Genomic DNA, 26480 nt, shown 5'->3' with positions numbered 1-26480 from the left:
GGACTGACTTCTCTGTGTGTGTCAAGCTCTAGAATTATCTGCTGCAGCACCCACCAGAGGTTCCTCAGCAAATAAGAACATGAGAGCCCTCCTGGATCTGGCCAAAGGCCCATCTAGTCCAGCACCCTGCTCTCACAGTGGCCAACTAGGCGCCTGTGGGAAACTAGCAATGCTGGACTTGAGCACAAGTACACCCTAAACTGATAGTCAAAAGCACTGCTGCCTCCAGTGGTGGAGGCAGAGCATAACCATTGTGGCTAGTAGCTGTTGACAGCCTTGTCCTCCATGCAATTTGTCTAATCCTCTTTTAAAGCTGTCCAAGTTGGTGGCCATCACTGCCTCCTGTAAGAGTGAGTTCCACAGGTTAACCAAGCACTGCATGAAGACGACCAATCCTGAGGTCTTCAATCCTGGAGGAACTGCCTTCCCCTCCAACCCTTTTTACTCCACCTCCTCCTTGCCTCAGAGACCAGCTGGCACCTGTTGCTGCCCTTGAGCCAGGTCACCTTGGCCTTTGCCCACAGCCTCCACCAGACCTATGCCATGGAACTTCTTGCTTATCTTCAAGGTCCTACGATAACAGGAGGCTGGAAAACCAGCTTGGCTTGGCTTTCGCCTGTGCCAGCTACCTCACAACATATATAAGGATTTGCAGCCCTTGCTTTGTTTCTGACTCTTTCAAGAAGCAAGATGGCTCCCGTCTGGTTCCTGTTCTGCCTGGCCTTCCTTGGTGCTGCCCATGGTGAGTGCCTTGTAAGAGGCCAAGCAGGAGGAGGAGGCAACTCCAACCCCCCTCCTTTCACATGCTGAGAGATCTGCTCCACAGCCCCCCTTTCCATATCTCTACAGGAAGTGCTGTCCGTGTGGCTCACTGCTTCGGGTCAGGGGTTGGCATCTGTGGGAGGGTCAAGGGATGCAGTTCATCATCCACGGGTTCACCGCTTCCCCAGCACTCATGGAAATGGATGCTGCACCTCCATCTCCAACCACAGAACCACGACTGAAGTTTCTAAAATGCTCAAGTCCTACCTGCCCATCACACACTCTAACTTGGCTGAAGTCCCCTGCCATTATTCTGTGGCAAGCCAGGACCACTCTCCCCTTGTCTTTTGTTACTTCACATGTTGCAGGACTGAGCTGTGGTATTGAAAACACAGTGCAGGGGGCCAGTCCCTGGTGAAACCTGAATTCAGATGAAGCTGTGCACAGATTTAGTTTACGCCCAGGGATAGGGAGTCTCTCCTGGGTTAAAAACAAACAAACAAACCTGATTTCTTGCTAGGTTGTGGCACTCCGGCCATCCATCCGGTCTTGAGCGGCTATTCCCGAATTGTCAATGGAGAGGAGGCAGTGCCTGGATCGTGGCCCTGGCAGATATCCTTGCAGGTAAGAAGGCCCAGCACACTTTGCTTTGGCTGGAGACCTGGAATAATAATAATAATAATAATAATAATAATAATAATAATAATAATACCCTGCCCATCTGTCTGGGTTTCTCCAGCCACTCTGGGTGAACTGAATGAGAAAGGTGGGGGCAACATAAAGTGCTTCTTCATGCAATGCACAATTTGTGGAACTTTCTGCCACAATATGTGGTGATAGCCACTGGCTTAGTGTATGGGTGGGCTCCTCCAGGTACAAATCCAGCCCCTGACCTCTCCTTGTGGCACACTGGGGTGGCCAACAACCTTTTTGGGGCTGAGGGCCACATTGACCTATGGTCAGCCCTCCAGGGGCTGCAAGTCAGTGGACATGACAAGCACTCTGGTTCTCAGGGTTATTTTTGAAAAGGCTTCCTCATCTGCACAATTTAAAATCAATTTCGAGGCACTCAGGGAAACCACAAAATGTATCTGATCATTACAGTAGGGAATACCTATAGGAATAGTCAATATGCTTAATTTTTGTAGAAAATAATAATAATTTTTTTATGGACAGTTTGGGGGAGGGAGTGGGGAGCCACCAAAAGCTTTTTGGCATTATAGCAATGAGCAGTTGGTAAAATAATTGAGACAACCCTGGTTAGTGGAACAGGGACAGAGAGTGTGTGTGTTCACATCAAGGGAAGTAAGAGTACTGCTCTATTCTGCCTTGGTGAGCCCCCTCACCTGTGGATCTGTGTCCAGTTCTGGGCAGCAATTTAAGAAGGATATTGACAAGCTGGAACACGTATAGAAGAGGGCGACCAGGATTATCAAGGGCCTGGAAACCAAGCCTTTGAGGGGCCAGAGTATGTTTAGTTTGGAGAAGAAAAGACTGAGAGGTCATATTGTGGTCACCTTCAAATATCTGTCACATGGAAAATGCAGCAAGATTGCTTCCTGTTGCTCTGGAGCAGGCTTCCTCAAACTCGGCCCTCCAGATGTTTTTTGAGACTACAATTCCCATCATCCCTGACCACTGGCCCTGCTAGCTAGGGATCATGGGAGTTGTAGGCCAAAAACATCTGGAGGGCTGAGGTTGAGGAAGCCTGCTCTGGAGGGTAGGACCAATGGCTTCAAGTTACAAAAATGGAGATTCCAACTAAACATTAGGAAGAACTTTCTGACAGTAAGAGCCGTTTGACAGTGAAACAGACTACCTTGGAAGATGGGAGACTCTCCTTACTTGGAGGATTTTAAGCAGAGGTTGGGTTGCCATCTGTCAGGGATTACTAAGCTGTGATTCCTGCATTGCATGTCCAAGCACTCACTGGGTCCTTTCTATCTGCTCACATGATCCCCTCAATCGCTCAGGACAACACTGGCTTCCATTTCTGCGGAGGTTCTCTGATCAGCGAGAACTGGGTGGTCACCGCAGCCCACTGCAACGTCAGGTAAGGGAGACTCTGTGTACAACCCACTTCTAAGAAGAGATGCTCTGGGGCTCAGGATAAAACCAGGAAGCCAGACTTGCTGAAGCCCTAGCCCTGTATTCCTAGAGGGATGTGTGCATGCCGGTGGTGAGCGAAGTGTACTCTGCACACACTCAGAGGCACACTTTACTTTTCATAGTGTTTCTCAGAGATTCCGAAGTCAAAATCTATTTCTAAATGCATCCCACCACAATTTTGTTCCGGTGCTCAAAGTGGGAGAAATAAAGAAAGCGGGATTGTTACATTTCCCAGGCAGGATTGCCAACTGACCGGCAGAGGTGGGCACAGACACCAACCCAGAATGCTGCTGTGTCCACAACAGCAGATGGGTGCCCAGGAATCAGAAAAGGAAGCTTTTCAAAGGAAGCCCATGATAGCAGCTTGACAATGGGTGGCTCAGGTGTATTGCGGGATGTTTAAGTGCCAGCTAGACCCAGCCAGTTATGAAAAAACATATATGAAAGGAGGGTCCAGGGAAGGTATCAGCAAGGGTGCTGGGCCCTGGTAGCTGTCCAAGGATGCCAAGTGCTGATGCCAATTCCTAGCCTGAGCTGAGAACTATGAAGGTGCTGGTACAAATCTTACCTTTCCCGTGCATTCAAAGGGTGGCCATAGGCAAGCAGTTCTCTCCCTGCTGCAACTCACCTCCCTCCACACACCAGCAACTTGGGGATAACAGTACCTGCCTACCCCACAGGGCTGTTGTAGTGGTTGTTGAGATCGTGTATTTGAAGCGCTTTGACTATATTTCTCAGCACGGTTGACTAATGAATACTATCAACTGCTCCCCCTGCTGCAGGACAAGCCACCTGGTGGTCGTGGGTGAATTTGACCAACACAATCCTGCTGAAGACGTTCAGGTCATAAAGATTGCCCAGGTATGTAGCACAACATTGACCTTGCCAGACCTCAGGTGCTCCTTGCTCTGTGTGTGTGTCAAAATACCAGGCCACCAGGCCAAAGTACTGCTAAAATGCGAGTGGATAGCAGTGGAGGTGTACACACGATAACCTGTGTTTAAAGTGGGCATCATTGGCTCAATTAAACTAAACAGTTTTAATTGGATTTTGAATAAACGTGCCATTAACCATTGCTGTTTTCGATTTTAATGTATTATCTTCCTTAAGATCTTCCTCTGCAAACCACTATTCTGAATAATGCTTTTTATAGGGGGCGTGAGGAACACTGGAAATGAGTCTATGAAACCAAGGGAGCAGTGACCCCCCCCCCAAAAAAATTTGGGAATCACTGGCTTAAACTAAACTGCCTCCTTCTTTGACAGGTTTTCAAGAACCCCAAGTTCAACCTTTTCACAGTGAAGAACGACATCACCTTGTTGAAGCTGGCCACCCCAGCCCAGCTGACGGCTCGCGTGTCTCCCGTGTGTCTGCCCCAGGCCACAGATGACTTCCCCGGGGGCATAACCTGCGTCACCACTGGATGGGGCCTTACCAAACACACGAGTAATTTTTATTTTTATTTATTTGTTATGACATTTATATTCCACTTTTCCTCCAAGGATCTCAAGGTGGCATACGTACTTCTCCCTCTCTCCATTTTATCCTCACAACAACTCTGTGAGGTAGGTTAGACTGAGAGAGACAGTGACTGGTCCAAAGTCACCCAGTGGCCCAGTGGGCTAAATGGCTGAGAGGAGATTTGAACTGTGGTCTCCCAGGTCCTTGTCCACTACTCCACACTGGTAATATCTGGGCACTGCCTTTACAGTGGTACCTTGGTTCTCAAACTTAATCCGTTCCAGAAGTCCATTCCAAAACCAAAGCACTCCAAAACCAAGGTGTGCTTTCCCATAGAAAGTAATGAAAAATGGATTAATCCGTTCCAGACTTTAAAAAAACAACCCCTAAAACAGCAATTTAACATGAATTTTACTATCTAATGAGACCATTGATCCATAAAATGAAAGAAATAAACAATGCACTGCAGTCACACAATCAATCAGTCAATCAATCAATCAATCAATAGCTGAACTGGGTTCCACACAGTCACAAAAACAAAAAACAAAAAGAACCACAAAAGGCAAAATAAATAGCAAAAACAGACAGGCTTTAGCATAACACTCAAAATGGAAGTGTGGCACTCAAATCGGAAGCGTAACACTCAAAACGGAGCACGTTCAGCTTCCAAAAAAAGTTTGCAAACCTGGAACACTTACTTCGAGGTTTGCAGTGTTTGGGTTCCAAGTTGTTTGAGTACCAAGGCAGAAATATATATATATATATATATATATTTGCTTTCGTAGATTTTCACGGGTACAGGAATGCAGGTTTTGGTGTCCTCGGGTGTCTTCCCGTGTAAAAGTTGGGGTGTCTAGGCGAAACGTCGCCTAGACACCCCAACTTTTACACGGGAAGACACCCGAGGACACCAAAACCTGCATATATATATATATATATATATATATATGCTTTCGTAGATTTTCACGGGTACAGGAATGCAGGTTTTGGTGTCCTCGGGTGTCTTCCCGTGTAAAAGTTGGGGTGTCTAGGCGACGTTTCGACGAGGTCTCACTCGTCATCTTCAGGCTGGTGCTTTCGGCTTCTTGTTACTGGAACAGAGCGGGATCTCAATGTTTGAGTTCCTATAAATACTGTAGAGGGGGTGTGGTGTCTAGCCTCCAATGTTCTGGGCAGAGAGGAAGTTCCCAGGCTAGTGTGCCTTTTCTTCTTTTGTTCCTTAATTACTTGAGAGATACCTTGAGTGATTTCTTGAGTGATATCCTGAGTACCACTTAGGTGGGTCATTAGGTGTGGATTAGTTGCTAAAGTCTTTGTGTCTTGACCTCTTGAACTTTGTGAAGAGTTTTCCTGAGAAGATGGCTGTATTGCACTTAGTTGTGCTTTGGCTTGGCTTCGTGTATAGGGGCGAGCTGTGGTTTTGTGGCTTGTGTCAGCCAGATCTGTGTAGGGATTGCAGGGGGGTGCAGCATCCGGAGGTGCCACCATGGATTGGCTACTGGATGGTGTCAGTAATTCATCTGTGGAGAGGGTCTGGGTTTGGGTCTGGTGTGGTTGATTGGTGTTGGCGTTCTGTGTGCCTCTGGATCTGGTGTCAGTTTTTGTGGGGAGGGCTAATTTCCAGATGTCTGGCAAGCGGGATGTGTCGTCACGCTTGTTCATGTTGTGAGGGTGTTTCTCTATCTCACACCAGACCCAAACCCAGACCCTCTCCACAGATGAATTACTGACACCATCCAGTAGCCAATCCATGGTGGCACCTCCGGATGCTGCACCCCCCTGCAATCCCTACACAGATCTGGCTGACACAAGCCACAAAACCACAGCTCGCCCCTATACACGAAGCCAAGCCAAAGCACAACTAAGTGCAATACAGCCATCTTCTCAGGAAAACTCTTCACAAAGTTCAAGAGGTCAAGACACAAAGACTTTAGCAACTAATCCACACCTAATGACCCACCTAAGTGGTACTCAGGATATCACTCAAGAAATCACTCAAGGTATCTCTCAAGTAATTAAGGAACAAAAGAAGAAAAGGCACACTAGCCTGGGAACTTCCTCTCTGCCCAGAACATTGGAGGCTAGACACCACACCCCCTCTACAGTATTTATAGGAACTCAAACATTGAGATCCCGCTCTGTTCCAGTAACAAGAAGCCGAAAGCACCAGCCTGAAGATGACGAGTGAGACCTCGTCGAAACGTCGCCTAGACACCCCAACTTTTACACGGGAAGACACCCGAGGACACCAAAACCTGCATATATATATATATATATATATAATAAAAAAGGGACACGGGTGGCGCTGTGGGTAAAACCTCAGCGCCTAGGACTTGCCGATCGCATGGTCGGCGGTTCGAATCCCCGTGGCAGGGTGCGCTCCAGTCGTTCAGTCCCAGCGCCTGCCAACCTAGCAGTTCGAAAGCACCCCCGGGTGCAAGTAGATAAATAGGGACCGCTTACTAGCGGGAAGGTAAACGGTGTTTCCGTGTGCTGCACTGGCTCGCCAGATGCAGCTTGTCATGCTGGCCACGCGACCCGGAAGTGTTATCGGACAGCGCTGGCCCCCGGCCTCTTAAGTGAGATGAGCGCACAACCCTAGAGTTGGACACGACTGGCCCGTATGGGCAGGGGTACCTTTACCTTTACCTATATAATAAAAATTGTTCAGCATGCACATGAAAGCTCATACCAAGAACAAACTTAGTTTATCTCTAAGGTGCTACTGGACAATTTTTTAAATTTATATATATATCTACTGCGTCAGACCAACACGGCTACCTACCAGAATTGAGTACCAAGACGTTTGAGAACCAAGTTACCACTGTACTTGAAAATAGGCCATGATGGCCATGAACCCAGGTTTTTATCAGCCTGCCACGTATCCCTTTTGTGGGAACTGGGTGATACAGAGCAGGGGGTGGCTAATTTGTGGTCCTTCAGGTGCAGCTGGACTACTTCCATCATTCCTGGACACTGGCCATGCCTGGCAGGCATACCCTCCAATGAAAATAGGGACGTCCAGTGCTATGTTTCTAGAAAAAGCGGTTCCGGAAATCACCATGAACACCTCCCTCATTCTCTTAGAATGGCAATGGTGCCCACCTGAGAGGTGCCAGAATTAATTTCCAGTGAGTTCTGCCTGAAAAATAGCCCTGGGGATGCCTATTCCATACTCTCCAACATTTCTCGGATAAAAATAGGGATGTCCTAAGGAAACGTGAGACATTCCAAGATCAAATCAGAAACTGGGATGGCTTCTGTAAATCTGGGACTGTCCCTGGAAAATAGGGACACTTGGAGGGTCTGGGCAGGGCTGAACATATTTTATTTACCGTATTTTTCGCTGTATAGGATGCACTGGCCCATAGGACGCACCTCGTTTTTTGGGGGGGAAATGGATTTTAAAAATTAATCCCCCCCCCAGCCGCGGGGCTGGGGTGGGGGAAGCCCAAGCTTCCCCCGACCCCAGCCCCAGAACAGGCTGCCGCCCTCAAGCCTTGCGCGCCCGGTGGGAATTCCCCCGGGCGCGCAAGGCTTGTGGACACCTGCGTGAAGCACGGGGTGTCCTCCGGAGGGCGCCCCGTACTTTGGGCTGCAGGCTGCTGCCCGCAAGCCTTGTGAGCCCGCGGGAACTCCCGCCGGGCCTGCAAGGCTTGCGGATAGCTTCCTGAAGCCTGGAGAGCGAGAGGGGTCGGTGCGCACCAACGCCTCTCGCTCTCCAGGCTTCAGCAAAAGCCTGCATTCGCCCCATAGGACGCACACACATTTCCCCTTTATTTTTGGAGGGGAAAAATGCGTCCTATAGGGTGAAAAATACGGTACTTACTTCCTTACAGTATTTATAGCCTGCACTTCATTGAATTTTTTCAATCTTGGAGTGAAAACAAACAGAAAGAAACAGCAATATGCCAAAACTACAAAACTATTTTTATAATAGGTCCAATAACAACCAATTAAGCATTCTATCATAAGGCAAATAAGCAGAACAGCAATGAGGACAAAAACCTGACATTTCCAATTTAACCAAATTCTGAAGTAAAAGGAAACACAGAACGGTCAAATAGATTATTATTATTTTGTTATTTATTCAATTTCTATACCTGAAGGTCTCAGAGCGGTTCACATAAAATATCAAATACATAAAACCAAAACAAAATCAACAACCCAATAAAAAAACCCCAAAGGAATTAGCACATTAACCAGCCAGGGGTCTTAGTAACAGCTCCCACCCTATTTTTCACTTGCTTACTCACCCCACCCCACTTCGCACACAAAAAGGTCTCCCCTCTGTGCCAACAGACTCTCGCTTTTGAGCAACCTAGCACCTTCCCTCTCCAAACCATTTCATGTGCCCATAGGCGCCGACTCCATGGGGCCTGAGGGGGCCCGAGCCCCCTCAAAAATTTGTTTGGGGGGGCTCCGCCCCCCCAATAATTTAAGAAAATTATTACCGTAAATTTCGCTCTATAACACGCAGATTTTTTCTCCTAAAAAGTAAGGGGAAATGTCTGTGCGTGTTATTGAGCGAATGTGTGGTCCCTGGAGGTGACTCGGAGCGCAGGGGCAAAAATATAGGCAAAAATCAGGCAAAAATAAGATCGGGCGGGCGGGCGGAGGGAAGGCGGAAGCTGCTGCTTTCCTGCATTCTGCCTCAGGGTCTTACTGCCTACCCGCTTCTGTTGCTGCGTTTGCTCAAACTCAACAAAGAGCAGGGAATCCCCTGCCCTCCTGGCAAGCAGAGGGTTAAGGAAAGGATCGAGTCCTTCCTTCTAATTCTTTCCTAGTCACACTGCGTGCAGGCTCCAGCCCACCACCTCCTCCTCTCCGTGTTCTAGGGACTCGCAGGTGGGAGAGAGAGAGAGGGGGCTGGCTGGGGGGGGGACTTTTGCCTTCCTTTCCTCCCCCCCCCCACCCCGTTAAACACCTCCCCTGCATTCTTAGCCAGCTGCTTCTCCGCACACCCCTCTTGTGCTTCTTGTCCCTTCTGTGTTTTTCCTTCCCTCCCCATTTAAAACGTGGTGACAAAGCATGGATCCACATGGATCCTCAGGATTTTTGCATTGGGTCACCCCAAATCCACCATCAGATCACATTACATGTCCATGGCTACAGTCTGTACCAAAAAAATCACGCACCCACTGTTGCCTGGGGCTACAATGGTGCAAAAACGTGGTTACAAAGCATGGATCCACAGGATCTTTGCACTGGGTCACCCCAAATTCACCATCAGATAACATAGCATATCCATGGCTACAGCCTGCACCAAAAAAATCACGCACCCACTGTGGCCTGGGGCCACAATGGTGCAAAAACGTGGTTACAAAGCACGGATCCACATGGATCCTCAGGATTTTTGCATTGGGTCACCCCAAATTCACCATCAGATCACATAGCATGTCCATGGCTACATCTTGCACCAAAAAAATCACGCACCCACTGTTGCCTAGGGTCACAGTGGTGCAAAAACGTGGTTACAAAGCACGGATCCACATGGATCCTCAGGATTTTTGCACTGGGTCACCCCAAATTCACCATCAGATCACATAGCATGTCCATGGCTACATCTTGCACCAAAAAAAGCACACACCCACTGTTGCCTAGGGTCACAGTGGTGCAAAAACGTGGTTACAAAGCACGGATCCACATGGATCCTCAGGATCTTTGCATTGGGTCACCCCAAATTCACCATCAGATCACATAGCATGTCCATGGCTACATATTGCACCAAAAAAATCACGCACCCACTGTTGCCTAGGATCACAGTGGTGCAAAAACGTGGTTACAAAGCATGGATCCACATGGATCCTCAGGATTTTTGCATTGGGCTACTCCAAACTCACTGTCAGATATTAAAAATCTTTATAAAATAGAGAATTAAATACATACAGAATGTTAATTTTTCAGTTTCGAAATATTAGTACTAGTTTAGTACTGTATTTCTATATTACTATAGTACTGTATTAGTTATTTTCAAATACTTAAATATTTTTAGGGTGTAAGACCCAATTAAAGCCCGTTATTTACATACAGTATTACAGTATTTACATACAGTATTAGGCATACTGTATTAACTTTATTAACTGTATTAAAGCATTAACTTTGAGATATTATTTTTATTTAATGAACCCTCAGCCTTATTCAAAGTAAGCTTAAATTAGCTATTTCACTTATTAATCAAAGTGCTATTACTGTGCGACAGCAATATTTTATGTTTTATTCTTTTAATGATAGTTTAGGATTTATTTAAATATCATTTCAGTCTTTTCAGAGCTATATATTCACTGCTCTGTAATAGTCTATAAGCATAATTGTTACTGTAAATTAAATTAGCTTTTTACGAAAATACCGTGCGTGTTTATGTTTTGTTTCTTTTTTCAAAGCCAAAAAGTGTTTCAGGCTTGTCGAGTTTCCCGGAGTGTGGAGTTATAGAGAGTCGAGTTTTCGGGGTTCTAATGTTGATCATATGACTCTAAAATACTTTTAAAAAACTTTAAAACTCACTAATTTTCATCTAAAATTTAGAAAACTTCCCGGGGCAGGACCCCGGTATGGGCCCCCCCAATATTTTTTATAAGTCGGCGCCCCTGCATGTGCCCAGTTTTGTGGAATACTCTGTTGACAAGAGATTCAGCAGGCGCTTTCTGTGCCAACTTTTAAACGCCTACTGAAAATTGTTCTATTCCGCAGAGCCTACGCAGGCAGTTAAGAGTAACATCCTTGCGCTGTGGTTAACCAGTGTCTGCTTTTTAACCTTTTAAATGTTTCTTATTGTACGGTTTTATTTATAATTGTTGTAAACCACACTTGGTATTTTTAAAATGAATATCAGTATATAGATATTTGTATAAACAAACATGTAGGCATGTATATGAAAACTAGGATTGCCGTATTTCAAAAAGTAAAAACAAGGACACCCTGAAAGTTGTTGAACTTTTTTTTTTTTTTTTACAAAAACGCCCCCCAAACCGCGACTTTTCGATTGACATGCCTAAGATCCAGGACAAAGTGCCACCTTTGGGAAATTCCCCTAGATTTCGAATCCCGGCAATGTCCAGGAAAATCCGGACATATGGCAGCCCTAATGAAAACTCCTCCTCTCATTTGTTCTTTCCTAGACAAGGACACTCCGGATAAACTGCAGCAGGTGGCCCTCCCTCTGCTGACCAATGAGCAGTGCAAGAAATATTGGGGGGCTCGCATTGCTGACGTCATGATCTGTGCTGGTGCTGCAGGGGCTTCCTCTTGCATGGTATGTCCTCCCCTACTACCTGAGCTGCCCTCCCACCACAAGGTACCCCCTCCCCAAAGCCCACCCACCTTCTCTCAGCCACCACAGCAGTTCCTGTCTGAAATGAGGCACCTGCTATCTCCCCCTTGCATCTTGCTGGCCTCCCATTTCTGTTTTTTCCTGGCCATGGAAGACTGCTTCCTCTTCCCCTGCCTGTCTGCCACTTGATTTCTGAGAGGCAAGAATGACCAGAGGTCATTCCCATCTGCCCTGGAAATCCTGAATCCTGGGGCCCAGGTGGTGGCAGTTTCAGTGGCGAGGGGAATGTGAGCATTAAACTAGTATTCCCATTAAAAGGCAAATCCACCTAATTTCAGAAGCAATTTGTGTACCAAAAACACAGCCTTCCTGCACAGCCATTCAAGAACCAAAACACACTCATCCAAATTTTGCTGCGCCAAGTCAGGTGTACAAAAAAGGCATGTACTAAAAAGCAAAGTGTGCCTCAGAATGCACATATTAGTGAAAACAGAATACACACCGAACCATTAGATCTGGGAAAACATAAACAGTAGGGGCCACAGGCTTTGCACACACAAAAAAAGTGTGTATGAGGAGAAATCCCAACAAAAATGCTGGTGAGGAATGTTCATGAGGACTTTAAAATAATTGCAAACGGATGTTGAAATGTGGAGAACTAAGATTGGAAAATGTGAGAAACCAAAATGGACACATCTGCCCATCATACCTCACGTGTCGCAGGAATGAGGCCTTTCCCCATCACTCATCTCCTGACATGGAAGTTGCCAGCTTCCGCCTTCCTTTCCTACGGAACCTCCTTTGACACTCTATTTGGTTGTTCCCCTACAGGGTGACTCTGGTGGCCCCTTGGTGTGCCAGAAGGATGGCGCCTGGACCCTCGTCGGGATTGTCTCCTGGGGCAGCGGCACTTGCTCCCCATCCAGCCCAGGGGTCTATGCCCGAGTGACTGAGCTCCTTCCCTTTATTGAGGAAACGCTAGCTAAGAACTAACTTAATTCTCTTTGACTTCAGAACAATAAAACCAATATCTGCCATCTTTGTTTGTGTTTCTTCTATGCTGTTGTGTTCAGGTCCTGGTTGCTGGCTTCGCACAGACACCTGGTTGGCCACTGTGAGAACGGGATGCTGGACTAGATGGGCCATTGGCCTGACCCAGCAGGAAGGCTCTTACATGCTTGAGCTTCAATGCCACACATAGCATGAGGTGGCAGAATTCTGGCCTGTTCCACATTAGTTGCAGGTGTGGCGTGACTCATACACTGAATGCAAACCCATGCCAACAAGCAAACCTCTTTGCATGTTATCAGTTCTAGGCAGGGGCGGACTGACACCTGAGCAAAGGACAGTATTTGGTGCGCCCCCCCCAAAAAAATATTTCTTATTTCCGCAACAATTCCTTATTTATTATTTTGCACTCCCTCTACCTTGGAATGTGGCGGACTCTCCTTCACTGGAGGTTTTTGTTGTTGTTGTTGTTGTTTTAACTTATTTACTTATTTTATTAACTATTCCCCATCTGGGTCTCAAAGTGGCTTACAAAATGGAAACATAAAATATACAAAAAAAATCAAAACAAGCATAGGCACTTTCAAGATTGGAACTCCTGTTGTTTTCACCAGAGGTTTTTAAACAGAGGTCAGAGCCTCTCAAGGATTCTTGAGCTGCGATTCCAGCATTGCAGGGGCTTGAACTATTTGATCCAGCCTCACAATTCTATGATTCTACAGAGAATTCTACCATCTTATTTCACATAATGTGTAAACTAGTGGTTATAATTTATTTTATGGCAAGTGTGACACAAGGTAGTTAAGGGAGTTGTGCATCCCTCTTGCAGAGTATTGTGGCTCTGGTCGCACCAATTAATTAATTAATTAGTAACTGCTGTGCTTTAATTGCCCTTGGTTGTGTAACTCTTAATGATAGCTGAAGTGAACTGGAGTGGCCAATTCATCTGTTGATAACACACTCATGAATGACTACTCATCATCCAAGATTTCTACTCAATTTTACTTAAGCCTCAATCCTACACATTCTTACAACCCCAATGAACTTAGTGGGCCTTATTTCTCCCCCTCCCCGCTGACCTGCAGCCCAGAAGGTAAAAAAGACTCCAGTATAAATCCCTCCACCGCTTCGTTTCGCTGAAATGCGTAAAAGTGGTCTAGGGGAGGTGCGAGGAGAAAAAGGGGCGTGCCGTTGAGCACGTGCAGAGTGCTCGCCTCCCATCCCGGGGGCGGAGGCGACCTTGAGGCTTCGCAGGCTGCGCCTCAGCACCTCTCCTGCGAGGAGCGAAATGGGCTAGGGAGGCGCGCTCCGGATCCGCCGCCGGTCCACCTTAAGCCGCACCGAGGCTGCTCCGCCTCCCCTGCCTCCTTCGCCCGTCCTTCGCCATGGCTGCGCGGCGGACGCTGGGCTTCGCGGTCCGGAACTACTCGCAAGCAGCAGCCAAGGTAACCCGCCGACCTTTCGCCTTCGAGCCGCCCCGGAGCTCCCCTGGAAGTGCGCGCCTCCTTGTAACCCGGTGGCAGGCAGAGCCTTGACTGGACTGTACCACTTCGGGCCGCGGGAGAGGAGAGTTGGGGGTCTGGGGGCTTCTCCCATCCCATGGGGCGGCGGGAGGGAGATTAATTTCCTCCTTCCTGCTTAATAGGGGGCCTATACGTACTCAAATAAAATAAAATGCCTAGGGGGGTAGGGAATAGAAAGAAAGAGAGATAGTTGGCTGAATCATGATAATATATTTTTTTGGCGCGGGGGGGTTAAAGCTTTAAAAATATATTCATAATGTATATAAAAGAGAACAGTTATGACGGCTGGTGGAAATTAAACGATGAAAAACAAAAATATAAAATAGGCACGGGGTACAGTTGCACATAGGTTAAAAGAACGAAGTCCAAGTAAAGAACAGTTAGCGTTATTTGCTCATCAGGTCCAGTTCCTGATCCGCCAAGCTTGTGAGGAGGGTTGTCTTACAAATGCCAATTCATATAAAAGGTGTCTGAAGGTTCTAGTGCCGAACTGGGATAAGAAGCTACGCATATAGGTCTTCTCCCCGTAGGGGGAAGCTTGCCGAGTGAAGTGGCCAAAGTCCAGAAGGAACTTGGTCTGTTGATTCTGCAGCTGCACGTGTGAAATGGGTTTGTCTCCGTGAAAATTGCTGGTGGGTGAGATCAGGCTCAGCTCTCCAACACCTGGAGCTTCAAAACAAGCTCAGGTTTGCTCCCCCCTCCCTCTGAATCTTTCACAGTTGCCACAAGAGGCAGAAATTCAGCCAGTGAAAACTCTTTCTTGGCACAGAGAGGCAGTGGATGGGAGAGGAGGTTCACCTGTTGGATTTCTGCCCATTGTGCAACTGTTTCAACCTACTAATATTTGAGATAATGGTACAGAACTATAATAGCCATTAAGGTGTAGAGCAAGACAATCCCATGCACATTTACTCATAAGCAAATATGTGTTCAGTGGGTCTTAATCCCAAATAAGGTCGCATCCAACATCACACATTTAAAGTACATGGCTTCACTCAAAGTATTCCGAGAACTGTAATACTTTAAGGGTGCTGATCATTGTAGCTCCAGAATTCTTTGAGTGAAGACCTGTGCCACCAACCTGTTGCCCTTGAGATGTTGGATTACAACTCCCATTAGTGCTGAGGCTGATGGGAGTAGTAGTCCAAAAACATCTGGAGGGCAAAGGCTAATCTACAGTGGTACCTCAGGTTACATACGCTTCAGGTTACATATGCTTCAGGTTACAGACTCCGCTAACCCAGAAATAGTATCTTGGGTTAAGAAATTTGCTTCAGGATGAGAACAGAAATCTTGCTCCGGCTGCGTGGCAGCAGCAGGAGGCCCCATTAGCTAAAGTGGTGCTTCAGGTTAAGAACAGTTTCAGGTTAAGAACGGACCTCCAGAACGAATTAAGTACTTAACTGAGGTACCACTGTATATGGATTGGGGCATGTGGGAAGGAACCTATGGAAGCAGGCAGAGAGTCTATAAGGTTTTATTATGAAATCCTTGTGTCTCTCTTGTTTCTTTATTCCTTGAGCACCCAGGTCTGCATCCCTTGTTCACTCAGTACCAGTAACGGCTGTGTAGACATCCACTTGCACCCTCTGTACTTCTGGCTGCCCATCTGTCTCTCCAGCTGTGCTTCCTTGCTTGTCTTGTCAACTCCCAGCCTTATATCTTTCCTGCAGGGCTGGCTGACAGAGGACTTCCTAGATTCCCTGAGAGCAGTGGTGGGGAGCAGCAATGTGTCCACGGCCACCCCAGTTTGTGAGCAACATGGCCATGATGAGTCTATGCACAGGTATGCAGTGGGACTTCCCAGAATTCCTCTTCTGCACATTGACCTTGATTGATTGATTGATTGATTGATTGATTGATGCATGGCCTTGGACTTCTCAGGTATAAATGATGACTCTGCACATACAGTATTCTGTGATGGAGAATGGACCGTTTCTGGGGAAGGGCCGTAGAGCAGTCCCAGGTTCAGTCCCCAGCGTCTCCAGGCTCAGTGAGCCTGTCGGTCAGTGCAGACAATACTGCGCTAGATGGACCAATCTTCTGACTCAGCTTCCTGTGTTCATACCAGCACAATATGCTTGCATGAGATGGCTGTCCTTGGCTCCTGGGTGTTGACCAGAGAGCAGAAGAACAAGAGGAGGAAAGTCATCTGGTTGTGCTCAGGCAGAGGGCGAATGCAGGGCCTCCTAGACAGGCTAGTGCTGTGCTCATTAAAGCAGCTGCACCCCCAAGAGGTGCACCCCAACATCCTCCGAGAGATTGCAAAAGAGATTCCTGAGCAGGGTGTCTTCTCTTGCACTTCCGCCGCCTGCGGTGGGCACTTCACTCTCTGCCTCAATGGACAGCTCTGTTTCAGGAGACAGCCAAAAACCTTCATTTCTAATCAGGCCTTTGGCTTTTAATTATCTGTGCCTTTTAGAGTGGGTGGGATGTTTTAATATATTTTCTCTTCCTGGTTTTAATGCAGGGGTTTTTTTCTAGGTTGCTTTGAGTTGCCATGGCAAATAAAGCGATGAATAAATTTAATAAATCATCAACACCATCACAGTTCTGAGTAAAGGAAGACGCATAACTGGAAGGAGGGAACAGTGACATTTCCTCACAAAACCAATGAGAAGAATAGTGCTTACACATTTTACCTCGTTTCTCTCTACAAATACTAGAAATTGATTCTCTTTTTTTTTTTTAGGAAAACTTCTTACTGTTTTTAGAGTCTGTTGAAATGGCTTTAACTTTTCTTCCCCCCACATCTTATTGCAGTGCACTGACAGCCTCGGCCAGTGAGGCATTTATACACGTTCAAAATGGATGGATAAATTATGTTGTCCCACCACCGTCTCTTTAGGTGCCGCCCGCCAGATGCCGTGGTCTGGCCCCAGAACGTGGAGCAGGTCAGCTTGCTGGCGAAGGCCTGTTACAGCCGTGGGGCTCCCATCATCCCTTTTGGGACAGGAACGGGCCTAGAAGGGGGTGTGAGTGCTGTGCAGGTAAGGAGGGGAATGGCAAGCGAAATGGGACCGGGGATTGGGGGCAGGGGAAAGGTTGCCGGAGCAGTGAGTGGGGGTGCAGGGTATGGTTTTGGGGGAGGACAGAGTGCCAAGTGAGGCCAGGCCTGGAACAGAGGCTACATTCACACTGTACATTTAAAGCACTCTACTCTTGTGCCACTTTAAAGTGTCATCGCTTCCCCAAAGGATCTTGGGAACTGTAGTTTGTTAAGGGTGCTGAGACCCCATTCTGCTCCCAGAGCTACAGTTCTCAGTGGTTTTATGATCAATCCCTCTTCCCAGGGAACTCTGGAAACTGTAGCTCCAGGAGGGGAATAGAGGTCTCCTTGTAACTCTCATCACTCTTAGGAATTTATATGTTCCAGCATTCTTTTGTGGGTGTCGTGACTGCTTAAAATGGTATGATACTGCTTTAAGCAGATGGTGTGGATGGGGCCTTAGCTTTTGTGTGTGGCAATCGCTCTTTTTCTCCTGCCTGTTTTTGACTATTGTTCGATAAGCCGTCACACCAGTAAATGAACAAATTGTCCGCTCTCCAGAGGCAAGGAGATGGACTTTTAAGGCTGGGGAATTGGTGGGACTCCTGCTCCTCCCTGCCCCCCATGCCAGACTTCTCCTCTTTGGGTTCCCTGTGTTCCCCTTTTGGTAACCCTGTGCTTGTTCCTTTCCATGGGACAGGGTGGTGTGTGCTTCAACCTGACCCAAATGGACCAGATCTCTGAGCTGAACGCAGAGGACTTCACTGTGGCTGTACAACCAGGGGTGACCCGAAAGGCCCTGAACAGCTACCTAAAGGGCAGTGGACTCTGGTTTCCTGTAGGTATGCTTGCCTTAAGTACAATTCTGGGAGGGGTGCAGTGGAGTTGCATTCTGGGAAATAAAGGAATGTGGTAGTGGACCAGCCTAGTGGCTGGCAAGCCATTGATGCTTTGATCTTACCTGCATTAGGAGGGGGTGGCCTGGTTTGCCATTACCTAATTGCTCTCCTGGCTGTGCCTTTTCCTTCTTCAGACCCTGGGGCTGATGCTTCTCTCTGCGGCATGGCGGCCACAAGTGCCTCAGGCACCAATGCTGTGCGCTATGGCACCATGCGCCAAAACGTGCTCAACCTGCAGGTGGTGCTGCCTGACGGGAGGGTCCTCCACACAGCCGGCCAGAGCCGGAGGCCCAGGTACCCAGCTAAGTCCTTCTTGCTGTCCTGAAGCTCCTTCTGCGCCTTCCCTCAAATCTTGGCTTTGGCAACATCCAGGCTGCTGCTATTTTGGGATGGGGTTCAGTCATATGCCAGCAAGTTCAGCTTGCTCAGTTAAAATGCATTTTGTTGCTTCTCTGAAAGATTAGACGTTTTGCAAGAAGGGAAGTGAGGGGGAACACACCAGAAAGTATGGGATAATGTTGGTTTGATGCAACGTCATCTAACTCCCGCAGGAGTGAGATGGGCTTTAAAAGAGGATTAGACAAATCCATGGAGGAAATGGCAGTCGATGGCTGTCAGCCATGATGGCTAATTTCTGCCTCCACTGTTGCTTCTGAGTCCCATTTGCTGTGTACCACAGGAGCAGAGAGTGGTGTTGTGCTCGGATCCTGCTTGTGGGTTTCGCACAGGCATTTGGTTGGCCAATGTGAGAAGAGGATGCTGGACTATGTAGGCCATCAGCCTGATCCAGCAGGCTCTCCCTATGTTCTTATATTCTTAAGCTGCTAGCCCAACAGAAAAGCGACCATCCTGATGGTTGTGTGACCTTATACAGCATCAAATACATTGCATGTGCTCATTGGGAGGAGGAAGCTGACTGCTTACACCAGGGGAAGAGGCTGGTCAGTGCAGGGCCCAGCCTGGTCCCTTGAAACTCACAGACTGCTTTTTGCTTGCAGGAAAAGCGCTGCTGGCTACCACCTAACAGGGCTCTTTGTCGGCTCCGAGGGGACGCTGGGCCTCATCACCCAGGCCACGCTGCGCCTGCACGGCACCCCAGAGGCCACCGTGGCAGCCGTCTGCGCCTTTCCCAGCGTGCAAGCAGCTGTGGACAGCACTGTGCAGGTTCTTCAAACTGGGATCCCCATCGCCCGTATTGGTAAGCAGGACTACAGGGCACCCCAGGCGGTGGCGAATGGGGGACAATGGAGAAGAACAGGGTGGGCCAAAAGGCTTCCTTCCGGAGCCTGCAGGATCAGGCCTTGTAATGGTCTTGTCAGCCTGAATCTTCTCTGTGCAGTATATATAGGACTCCTCTCTGCTACTGGCTGAGTTGGGATGGCATGGAATGTTCACAAATGGTCTAACTGCTGGGGTGGGTGGCAAGGGGTTAGACATGGAATGCAAAGGTCAGTGCAGGTGCTGTGTCAGGGAAGGAATGGGACAGCTGGGTGGAAGAACCAAGACATAAGAGCAAGAAGAACGGGGAGTGAGGGTGGTTAGAGGGGAATTGGGAAGTAGAGGGGCTAATGGCTGGCATATGTGTGTGGTGGGGTGGATGGGAGGAAGTGAGATAGAGATTAAAGGAGTCTCATGCCATCTAGGAGCAAAAAGGTCTGAAGGCCAGAAGTAAAAGATTTGATGTCCATTTAATTGATTGATTGCATTTATACCCCGCTCTTTTCTCCAAGCATCTCAAGGTGGCCTACATGGTTCTCCCCCTCCTCATTTAACCCCCACAAGAGGCCTGTGAGGTAGGTTAGGCTGAGAGGAAGTGACTTCATGGCTGAGCAGGGATTTGAACTGTGGTCTCTCTCAGGTCCTAGTCCGACAGTCTAACCATTACACCACTGGCTCTCTATCAAAAAAAAAAAAGTCAAGTCCATGACCAGAAGTGTTACCTTAAAAATTGGATCTCTTGTCGTGTTTTCTCCCACAAGGCGAGCCTTGCCTTTGAAACAAATAAATACATTCCAGAGATAAATTTATTCAAGTAAGTTTGTGTTCACCTCCTTACATTGTCCAATACGCACGCACACTTTTTCCTTCCTTTGCCTCAAAACTGCTCTGGCGTGGAGGCGGTTTTGTGATGCTGCAGGAAGGCTGCTCCCATTGATTCATACACTAACGATCTCACGTGAGTCTACTCTGAAGTAAGCTCCATGGCGTTCCAAGAGGCTTGTTCCCAGGTGTGTGTTGCATTGCCCTCTAACTGTGCAGTCCTAACCATATCAGCTCAGAAGTAAATCCTATTGGTTTCAATGGGGTGTAAGCTAGATGAGGATTGCAGCTGAAGTGGCTTTGCTTGCTCTGGGTTTTCCCTTCTGCTCCTGTGATGTCCCCCTATGGCGAGTGCCCCTCTTCTCTTTGCCACCAGAGTTCCTGGATGATGTCATGATGGCTGCCTGCAACCGCCACAGTGGCCTGAGCTATGCAGAGCTGCCCACCCTCTTCCTGGAGTTCCACGGCACTGAAAACAGCGTGGAGGAGCAGGTCCAAGCAACAGGTGGGTGCTGCAGAAGCCGGGCCAACCCTGGCAGCCAGACAAGCCTGGGAATAAGGCAGTGTTCTGCCCGGACACTGAGGTCCAGTGCCGAGGGCCTTCTGGCAGTTCCCCTGCTGCGAGAAGCCAAGTTACAGGGAACCAGGCAGAGGGCTTGTGGAAAATGCCCTGTGGAACGCCCTCCTACCAGATGTCAAAGAGAACAACAGCTACCAGACTTTTAGACGACATCTGAAGGCAGCCCTGTTTAGGGAAGCTTTTAATGTTTAATGGGTTATTGTATTTTAATATTCTGTTGGAAGCCGCCCGGAGTGGTGGGGGAAACCCAGCCAGATGGACGGGGTATAAATAATAAATTATTATTATGATGAGTAGGGATATGTTTGGCACAGCAGCCTGGCACCATGCTTTGGTGGTGGTAGTGCACAGTTAAACTGTGGAGCTCTCTCCCACTGAAGGCAGTGATGGCCACCAACTTGGATGGCTTTAAAAAAGGATGGATTCATGGAGGAGAAGGCGATCAACAGCTACTAGCTTTGATGGCTCTGCTCTGCCTCCACAGCTGGTGGTAGCAATGCTTCTGAGCACCAGTTGCTGGAAACCACAGGAGGGGAGAGGGCTCTTGGGCTCTGCTCCTGCTCATGGGTTTCCCCACAGGCATCTGGTTGGCGGCTGTGAGAACAAGATGCTGGACTAGATAGGCTATTGGCCTGATGCAGAAGGCTCTTCCTATGGTTGGCAGCAGAGAAGAAGAAGAGGAGGAGGAGTTTGGATTTGATATCCTGCTTTATCACTACCCGAAGGAGTCTCAAAGCGGCTAACATTCTCCTTTCCCTTCCTCCCCCACAACACACACTCTGTGAGGTGAGTGAGGCTGAGAGACTTCAAAGAAGTGTGACTAGCCCAAGGTCACCCAGCAGCTGCATGTGGAGGAGCGGAGACGCGAACCCGGTTCCCCAGATTACGAGTCTACAGCTCTTAACCACTACACCACGCTGGCTCACCAGAGGTGGTAGTGGTGGGGCTCTGACACAAGGCTATCTTCGCAGGGGAGATTGTGCAGTCGAATGGGGGCTCGGACTTTGTGTGGGCACGGGAGCAGGAGGCTCGCAGTCAGCTGTGGGCCGCACGCCACAATGCCTGGTATGCTGCGTTGGCCCTTCGCCCAGGCCGGAAGGTGAGTCAGGAGGGGAGAGGAGCAAACGGTGGGTGGCTTAGCACTTTTGAAAGAAAGAAAGAAAGAAAGAAAGAAAGAAAGAAAGAAAGAAAGAAATAAATCTAATCTGCCTTGCAATTTGGCTCCTTTGCTTGAGTGACCAAGAACACACTTCATTATGCTTCATTTTACCTCTCGCTTACCCTGTTCCGAACGCCACCTCCATTCACGAGGATCGCAAAGTTGAGTTATAAGCAGGTTCCTGAGTTTGGCTGACTGGCTACCCTCTTTTCAAGGTTGCTTCTGAGAATGAGTTGTTGATGAAAGAACTCTGCTGCATGTCTAGTGAAACTAGGGTTTGGTGCAATGTGACTGGGCTGCTGTGGAGCCACACAAGGGTAGTAGACTGGAGGGTTGCAGAGACTGATTAATGTGGGGTGGTATTGATGGGCTGAAGGCTAGGCAAGGGAATTTTGAGGCCTAGTGGGTCTCAAAAAGATGTCAAAAGGCTAGGAAGGGGAGAAAGTTAAGCCTCCTCAAAAGCATTGCCCCACCCTTTCCCTCCTCCCATCTGCATCATCTGCAGGGATACTCGACTGACGTCTGTGTTCCAATCTCCCACCTCCCTGCAATCCTGCTGGAAACAAAGAAAGACCTACTGGAGTCCAAGCTCACAGGTGGGCAGAATATTGTTTGAGGAGCATTCCAGAAATGGGGGGCCACCACTGAAAAGGCCTGATTTTGTACTGCCACTTCTGAACCTCTAGTGGAAGGGAACTCACGGAGGAAGCCTTGGATGACGATGAACGTGTGGGGAGAGGTGGTCCTTGAGCTACTGGGGTCCTGAGCTGTTTTTGTCCAGTTGAAGGGCACCAGATTGAGGGAGGCTGGCCTCATCTTCATCCTGCATCAGGGCAAACAATGATCTCTTTACCGCTGCTGGTTTTTCAGGCCCTATTGTCGGCCATGTTGGTGATGGGAATTTCCACTGCCTCTTGATTTTTGATCCGGAAGACGCCAAAGAAAGCAGGAGGGTGGCAGAGTTTTCCAAACGGCTGGTCAGGTAAGGATCTGACTGGAGATCAGGGGTCTGGAAACCAAGCCTTGTGAGGAATGGTGAGGGTTGTTCCAGAGAGAGGGGATATGAGAGCCATCTTCAAACATCTAGAAGGCTATCACGTGGAAGATGGAGCAAACTTGTTTGCTACTACTTCAGAGGGGAGGGCCTGAACCAGTGGATTCTAATGACAAGAAAGGAGATTCCGACAAAACATTTGATAAAAACTTTCTGGCGGTAAGAGCTGCTTGACAGGGTAATGGACTACCTTGGAAGGTAGTCCACCACTCTCCTTCACTAGAGGTTTTTAAGCAGAGTTTGGATGGGCGTCTGTCAGAGATTCTGGAGCTGTCATTCCTTTAAACAAATGACACTTGGGGTCCTTCCAGCCCATGCTCTGTGAATTCTATATTTTGTGGTATGCAGGAATCACTGCTGCTTAAGAGCCTCCAATGAATGAGATGATGGTGATAACAGAAGAGTCTTTCCACTTCGTAAGTTAACCTTTCAATATGTGGGGGGCTGTGTAAGCCAAGGGGTGAGGCGAAACTCACAGCCCCTTTGTATCCTTGCTGCCCCTTGTTTTAACAAGAGGACCAGAGGCAAATGCTGGCTGGCAAATGCTGGGAACTAGGTACCAGCACAGATGTTCTTATGTTTTGATCCAATGTTTGTGCTTTTATTATTTTCCTCCAGGCGTGCATTGGCGATGGACGGCACCTGCACAGGGGAACATGGCATAGGCCTGGGCAAACGCCAGTTTTTGCGTGAGGAAGTAGACGAGGTGGCGCTGTCCACCATGCAGCAGATCAAGGCGGCGCTGGACCCTAAAAACCTCATGAACCCTGGAAAGGTGCTGTGAAAGCCTGAGATTGTCTTCGCAGATGTAATAACAGTGCTTTGTAGTGGATTTACATGGAACCGTCCACACACATCAGTCCACTTTATGAATTGTTCTGTGATGGTTCCCCAGTGTTAATTGCATCACTGCCATCTGGAGGGGCACAGTATTGAAAGTGGGATTGTGTATATACTTTACGCTACCATCATGAGCGCAAACTGTTACGGACACATGATAAGGACGCTTGGAGTGTCCTCCCATGAGGCCCAGCATTTTTCCCCATACAGAGCGCAAGATCCATCTTTGACTGGAAGCATCTGTTGCGGAGGCTGTACCACATACACCCTTCCAAAGGGGGCTTGCCTACCACCTCTGGTTCATTTGCACTGCAATTTTAAAAATTAAACCAGTTCAGTTCAACCTGCAGAGCTTTCCATTCTCTCAAGAGATGCAGAGTACTGTAGTTATCCAAAGGGCAATCGGTACAGCGGAGAACTCTCTGCTTCACCCAGTGTGCCACTGCCAAGGTTCCTTGAAGGAAGCTTTGATTTTGAAGATGCTTTAAAAGTGGCGACCTTTTGTTAGGTAGGCATGACCTTGGCTGGAGGGACAAGCTCATGTGACTCCACAGCCACATCTGTCTGAATATGTATTACGTACCTGTTTTGCCAAGCAGAGCTGAAATGAGCCATAAATGTGCATTTGTGGAGCAGATGGAGTTGCAGTTGTTACAAAAGCACATGGGTAGAAGCTGGGATGGGATGTGGGCTCTGAAGAAATGCTTTTCCAGTGGAGGAAATCCTAAAGTTTTGTCCTTTGCCAAAGACCAGGCTTGATGAATCTGCTTTGGGTTTTTTTTACTAGAGCCCCAAGATCTACCAACCAGAGCCAGATGCAAAGGCACCCAGTTAAAATGAAATAACAGTGTGGCTTCTGATCACATAAAATCATTTTCAGTACCAGTACTTGTTCTGTCTTTTCCCCACCAAGGCCCACTGCTGATCAGCTTTCTGCGTTTCGGCAGCCTAATCTAGATGGGGGGAAAGTCATTTTGTTATGACATTTCTGAGAGTCAGAAACCCTTGCTGATGTACTTCAAATCAAAGAGGTATCTACCTCTTACTCATCCTTCACCCTATAGTTCCAGGAAGCAAAGTTGCAGTTGCATGCTGCCTTCTCAATCCATTTTCCTACCTACACAGGTTGACAGCTGTATGCATGTCTCTTTTGACTCCTCTCCTCTGCAAATCCTCTGGCATCTGCTTTTTCATTTCTTACTTTCCAATTCACTGCCAGAACCCATGATCAAGGACATGGGTCAGCAAACTAAGGCCTGGGGGCTGGATCTGGCCCAACTCCCTTCTGGATCCGACCCGCGGACAGTCGGGAATCGCTGTGTGGATCAGTGTGGATCCAATTCTGATCGTTGGGGCTATGCCATTTCCCCCCCCTCTCCCTCACACACACCGCGGTGGCGCCTCCTCCCTCCCTCCTCCTGGCTTGTCCCCACCCTGCGGAGGAAGGGGGCTGGGCTTTGATTGGTGCCAGCAGCAGCTCTAGTGGCTGCCATTTAAAGCAGCCCCTCTCTGGAGACCTTTAGCGCGCCACTCAGCATCCCACTGTTGCCACTGCCTGGCCCCTCACAAGATCTGAGGGACAGTGGACCAGCCCCCTGCTGAAAATTTTTGCTGACTCTTGATCAAGGACTTCAAGCTGCCCCCATTACCACCACTATTTAACCAAGATGAAGCAATAGTAAATTGCCTTCAGCACAGGTCGGGAAAGTGTGTGTAGGCTTGCCAGTTGCATTAAACAGCTTTTTCCAGCCTATGGACCACCAGCCATTGGGACTCCCACCTCCCATCAGCTCCTGCCAGCTTGGCAAATGCTCAGGGCTGATGGGAGTTGGAATCTGGCAGCAACAGCAGGAGGGCACTGGTTGGGGAATGCTGGCACAGGGGTATTTTATACTACAGGAGAAGCAGTGAGGGTGCGGGATCTGAACCTCACACACGTGACAGATTTCATCTGCATGAGTCAACCCTGGAAATGGGAATTGGGCCTCCCAGCACCAAGGTCAGATTTTGCCTTTCCTGCAAGTGTCTCACAAAATGAAAAACATCCCCAATTAATAAGCTGGAAGAGAGGATGCCCAGCCAGAGAGCATCAAGAGATTGGATTGGAGGGTAGCTTTTCCTCCACCTTCTCTGGAGCTATGCAAAACCTGTGTGCTCTTAGGAGAAGACAAAAACCATTAGAGAAGAGCTTGTACCATCCTTTGGCCTAAAAGAACTCTTGTCACTCTGCATTTTATACCATTCATTTCAGTGTTTCCAAACTAATACAAATACAGATGCCTTGGCAGAAAGGTGGCATACAAAGGCTGTCAAATTAAAGTGATTCATCAGTACCGGGGAAAGTGGAGGGGTGCGTCCAACACATCACTTTTGAAATTGAGGCTAGTGCTATTGTCTTTCTGGTCCTCCACTGTTTTATAGAGGGGGGGGGGGAGTATTGCTCCTGCTCTCAAGGTGCAGCTCCTTTCAGTCCATGGGCCAAGAATGGGTGAACTTTCAGCTCTACCTGTGCTGTGTTGCTGGACTGCAGTTCCCATCATCCCTGACCACTGGTCAGGCAAGCTAGGGTTGCTGGGAGCTGCAGTCCAACAACTGCTAAAGGGCCACAGGTTCCCTATTCCTGCTATCCAGAGAACCCAGCAGTAGATGGCACCAGAGCCAACGAAATCTGGTTTTGTCCCCATCCTCCTACCTGTTGAGCTCTACAAGGGAAAACACTGAGACAAGCAAGAGGGGGCCTCGGACTGCCTGTTACCTGCAATTCATTTTTACCTGAAGGAAACAAG

At 48.2% G+C, this 26480-nt stretch overlaps 2 protein-coding genes across 3 annotated transcripts; both read left to right on the top strand.

Moving 5' to 3' along the window:
• Positions 1 to 690: 690 nt before the first annotated feature.
• LOC310849626 (chymotrypsinogen 2-like) lies at positions 691 to 12632 on the top strand (the record flags this gene model as incomplete). Its single annotated transcript, XM_083750005.1, has 7 exons — positions 691 to 742; positions 1283 to 1386; positions 2736 to 2815; positions 3654 to 3732; positions 4137 to 4317; positions 11451 to 11584; positions 12434 to 12632. 7 exons carry the CDS (start codon positions 691 to 693, stop codon positions 12593 to 12595), a joined length of 792 nt encoding a protein of 263 aa, XP_083606131.1. The 3' UTR covers positions 12596 to 12632.
• Positions 12633 to 13818: 1186 nt separating this feature from the next.
• On the top strand, positions 13819 to 24037 carry LDHD (lactate dehydrogenase D). Of its 2 annotated transcripts, none has more exons than XM_083751471.1 (11): positions 13819 to 14055; positions 15807 to 15919; positions 16982 to 17123; positions 17823 to 17964; positions 18156 to 18315; positions 19020 to 19219; positions 20438 to 20566; positions 21613 to 21740; positions 22306 to 22396; positions 22671 to 22782; positions 23473 to 24037. In XM_083751471.1, the coding sequence occupies exons 1-11, from the start codon at positions 13996 to 13998 to the stop codon at positions 23636 to 23638; spliced, it is 1443 nt and encodes a 480-aa protein (XP_083607597.1). In that variant the 5' UTR covers positions 13819 to 13995; the 3' UTR covers positions 23639 to 24037. The 2 variants fall into 2 exon arrangements, with proteins under 2 accessions (XP_083607597.1, XP_083607598.1); XM_083751472.1 differs by lacking the exon at positions 13819 to 14055 and adding an exon at positions 14542 to 14819.
• The last annotated feature ends 2443 nt before the right edge of the window (positions 24038 to 26480 follow it).

This window comes from Podarcis gaigeae (genome assembly GCF_964106915.1).
Source record: "Podarcis gaigeae genome assembly, chromosome: 8".
Classification (NCBI taxonomy): Eukaryota; Metazoa; Chordata; class Lepidosauria; order Squamata; family Lacertidae; genus Podarcis; species Podarcis gaigeae.
The sequence above is the reverse complement of the archived record's forward strand: the minus strand, read 5'-3'. Positions and strand labels throughout refer to the sequence as shown.

What these genes read in the sequence shown, in the direction of transcription:
- LDHD (XM_083751471.1), top strand. Translation starts at nt 13,996, where the DNA reads ATGGCTGCGCGGCGGACGCTGGGCTTCGCGGTCCGGAACTACTCGCAA. An exon ending in GGGGTGTGAGTGCTGTGCAG is followed by an intron (nt 17,124 to 17,822) that starts GTAAGGAGGGGA and finishes TCCATGGGACAG; the next exon opens with GGTGGTGTGTGCTTCAACCT. An exon ending in TTTTCCAAACGGCTGGTCAG is followed by an intron (nt 22,783 to 23,472) that starts GTAAGGATCTGA and finishes ATTTTCCTCCAG; the next exon opens with GCGTGCATTGGCGATGGACG.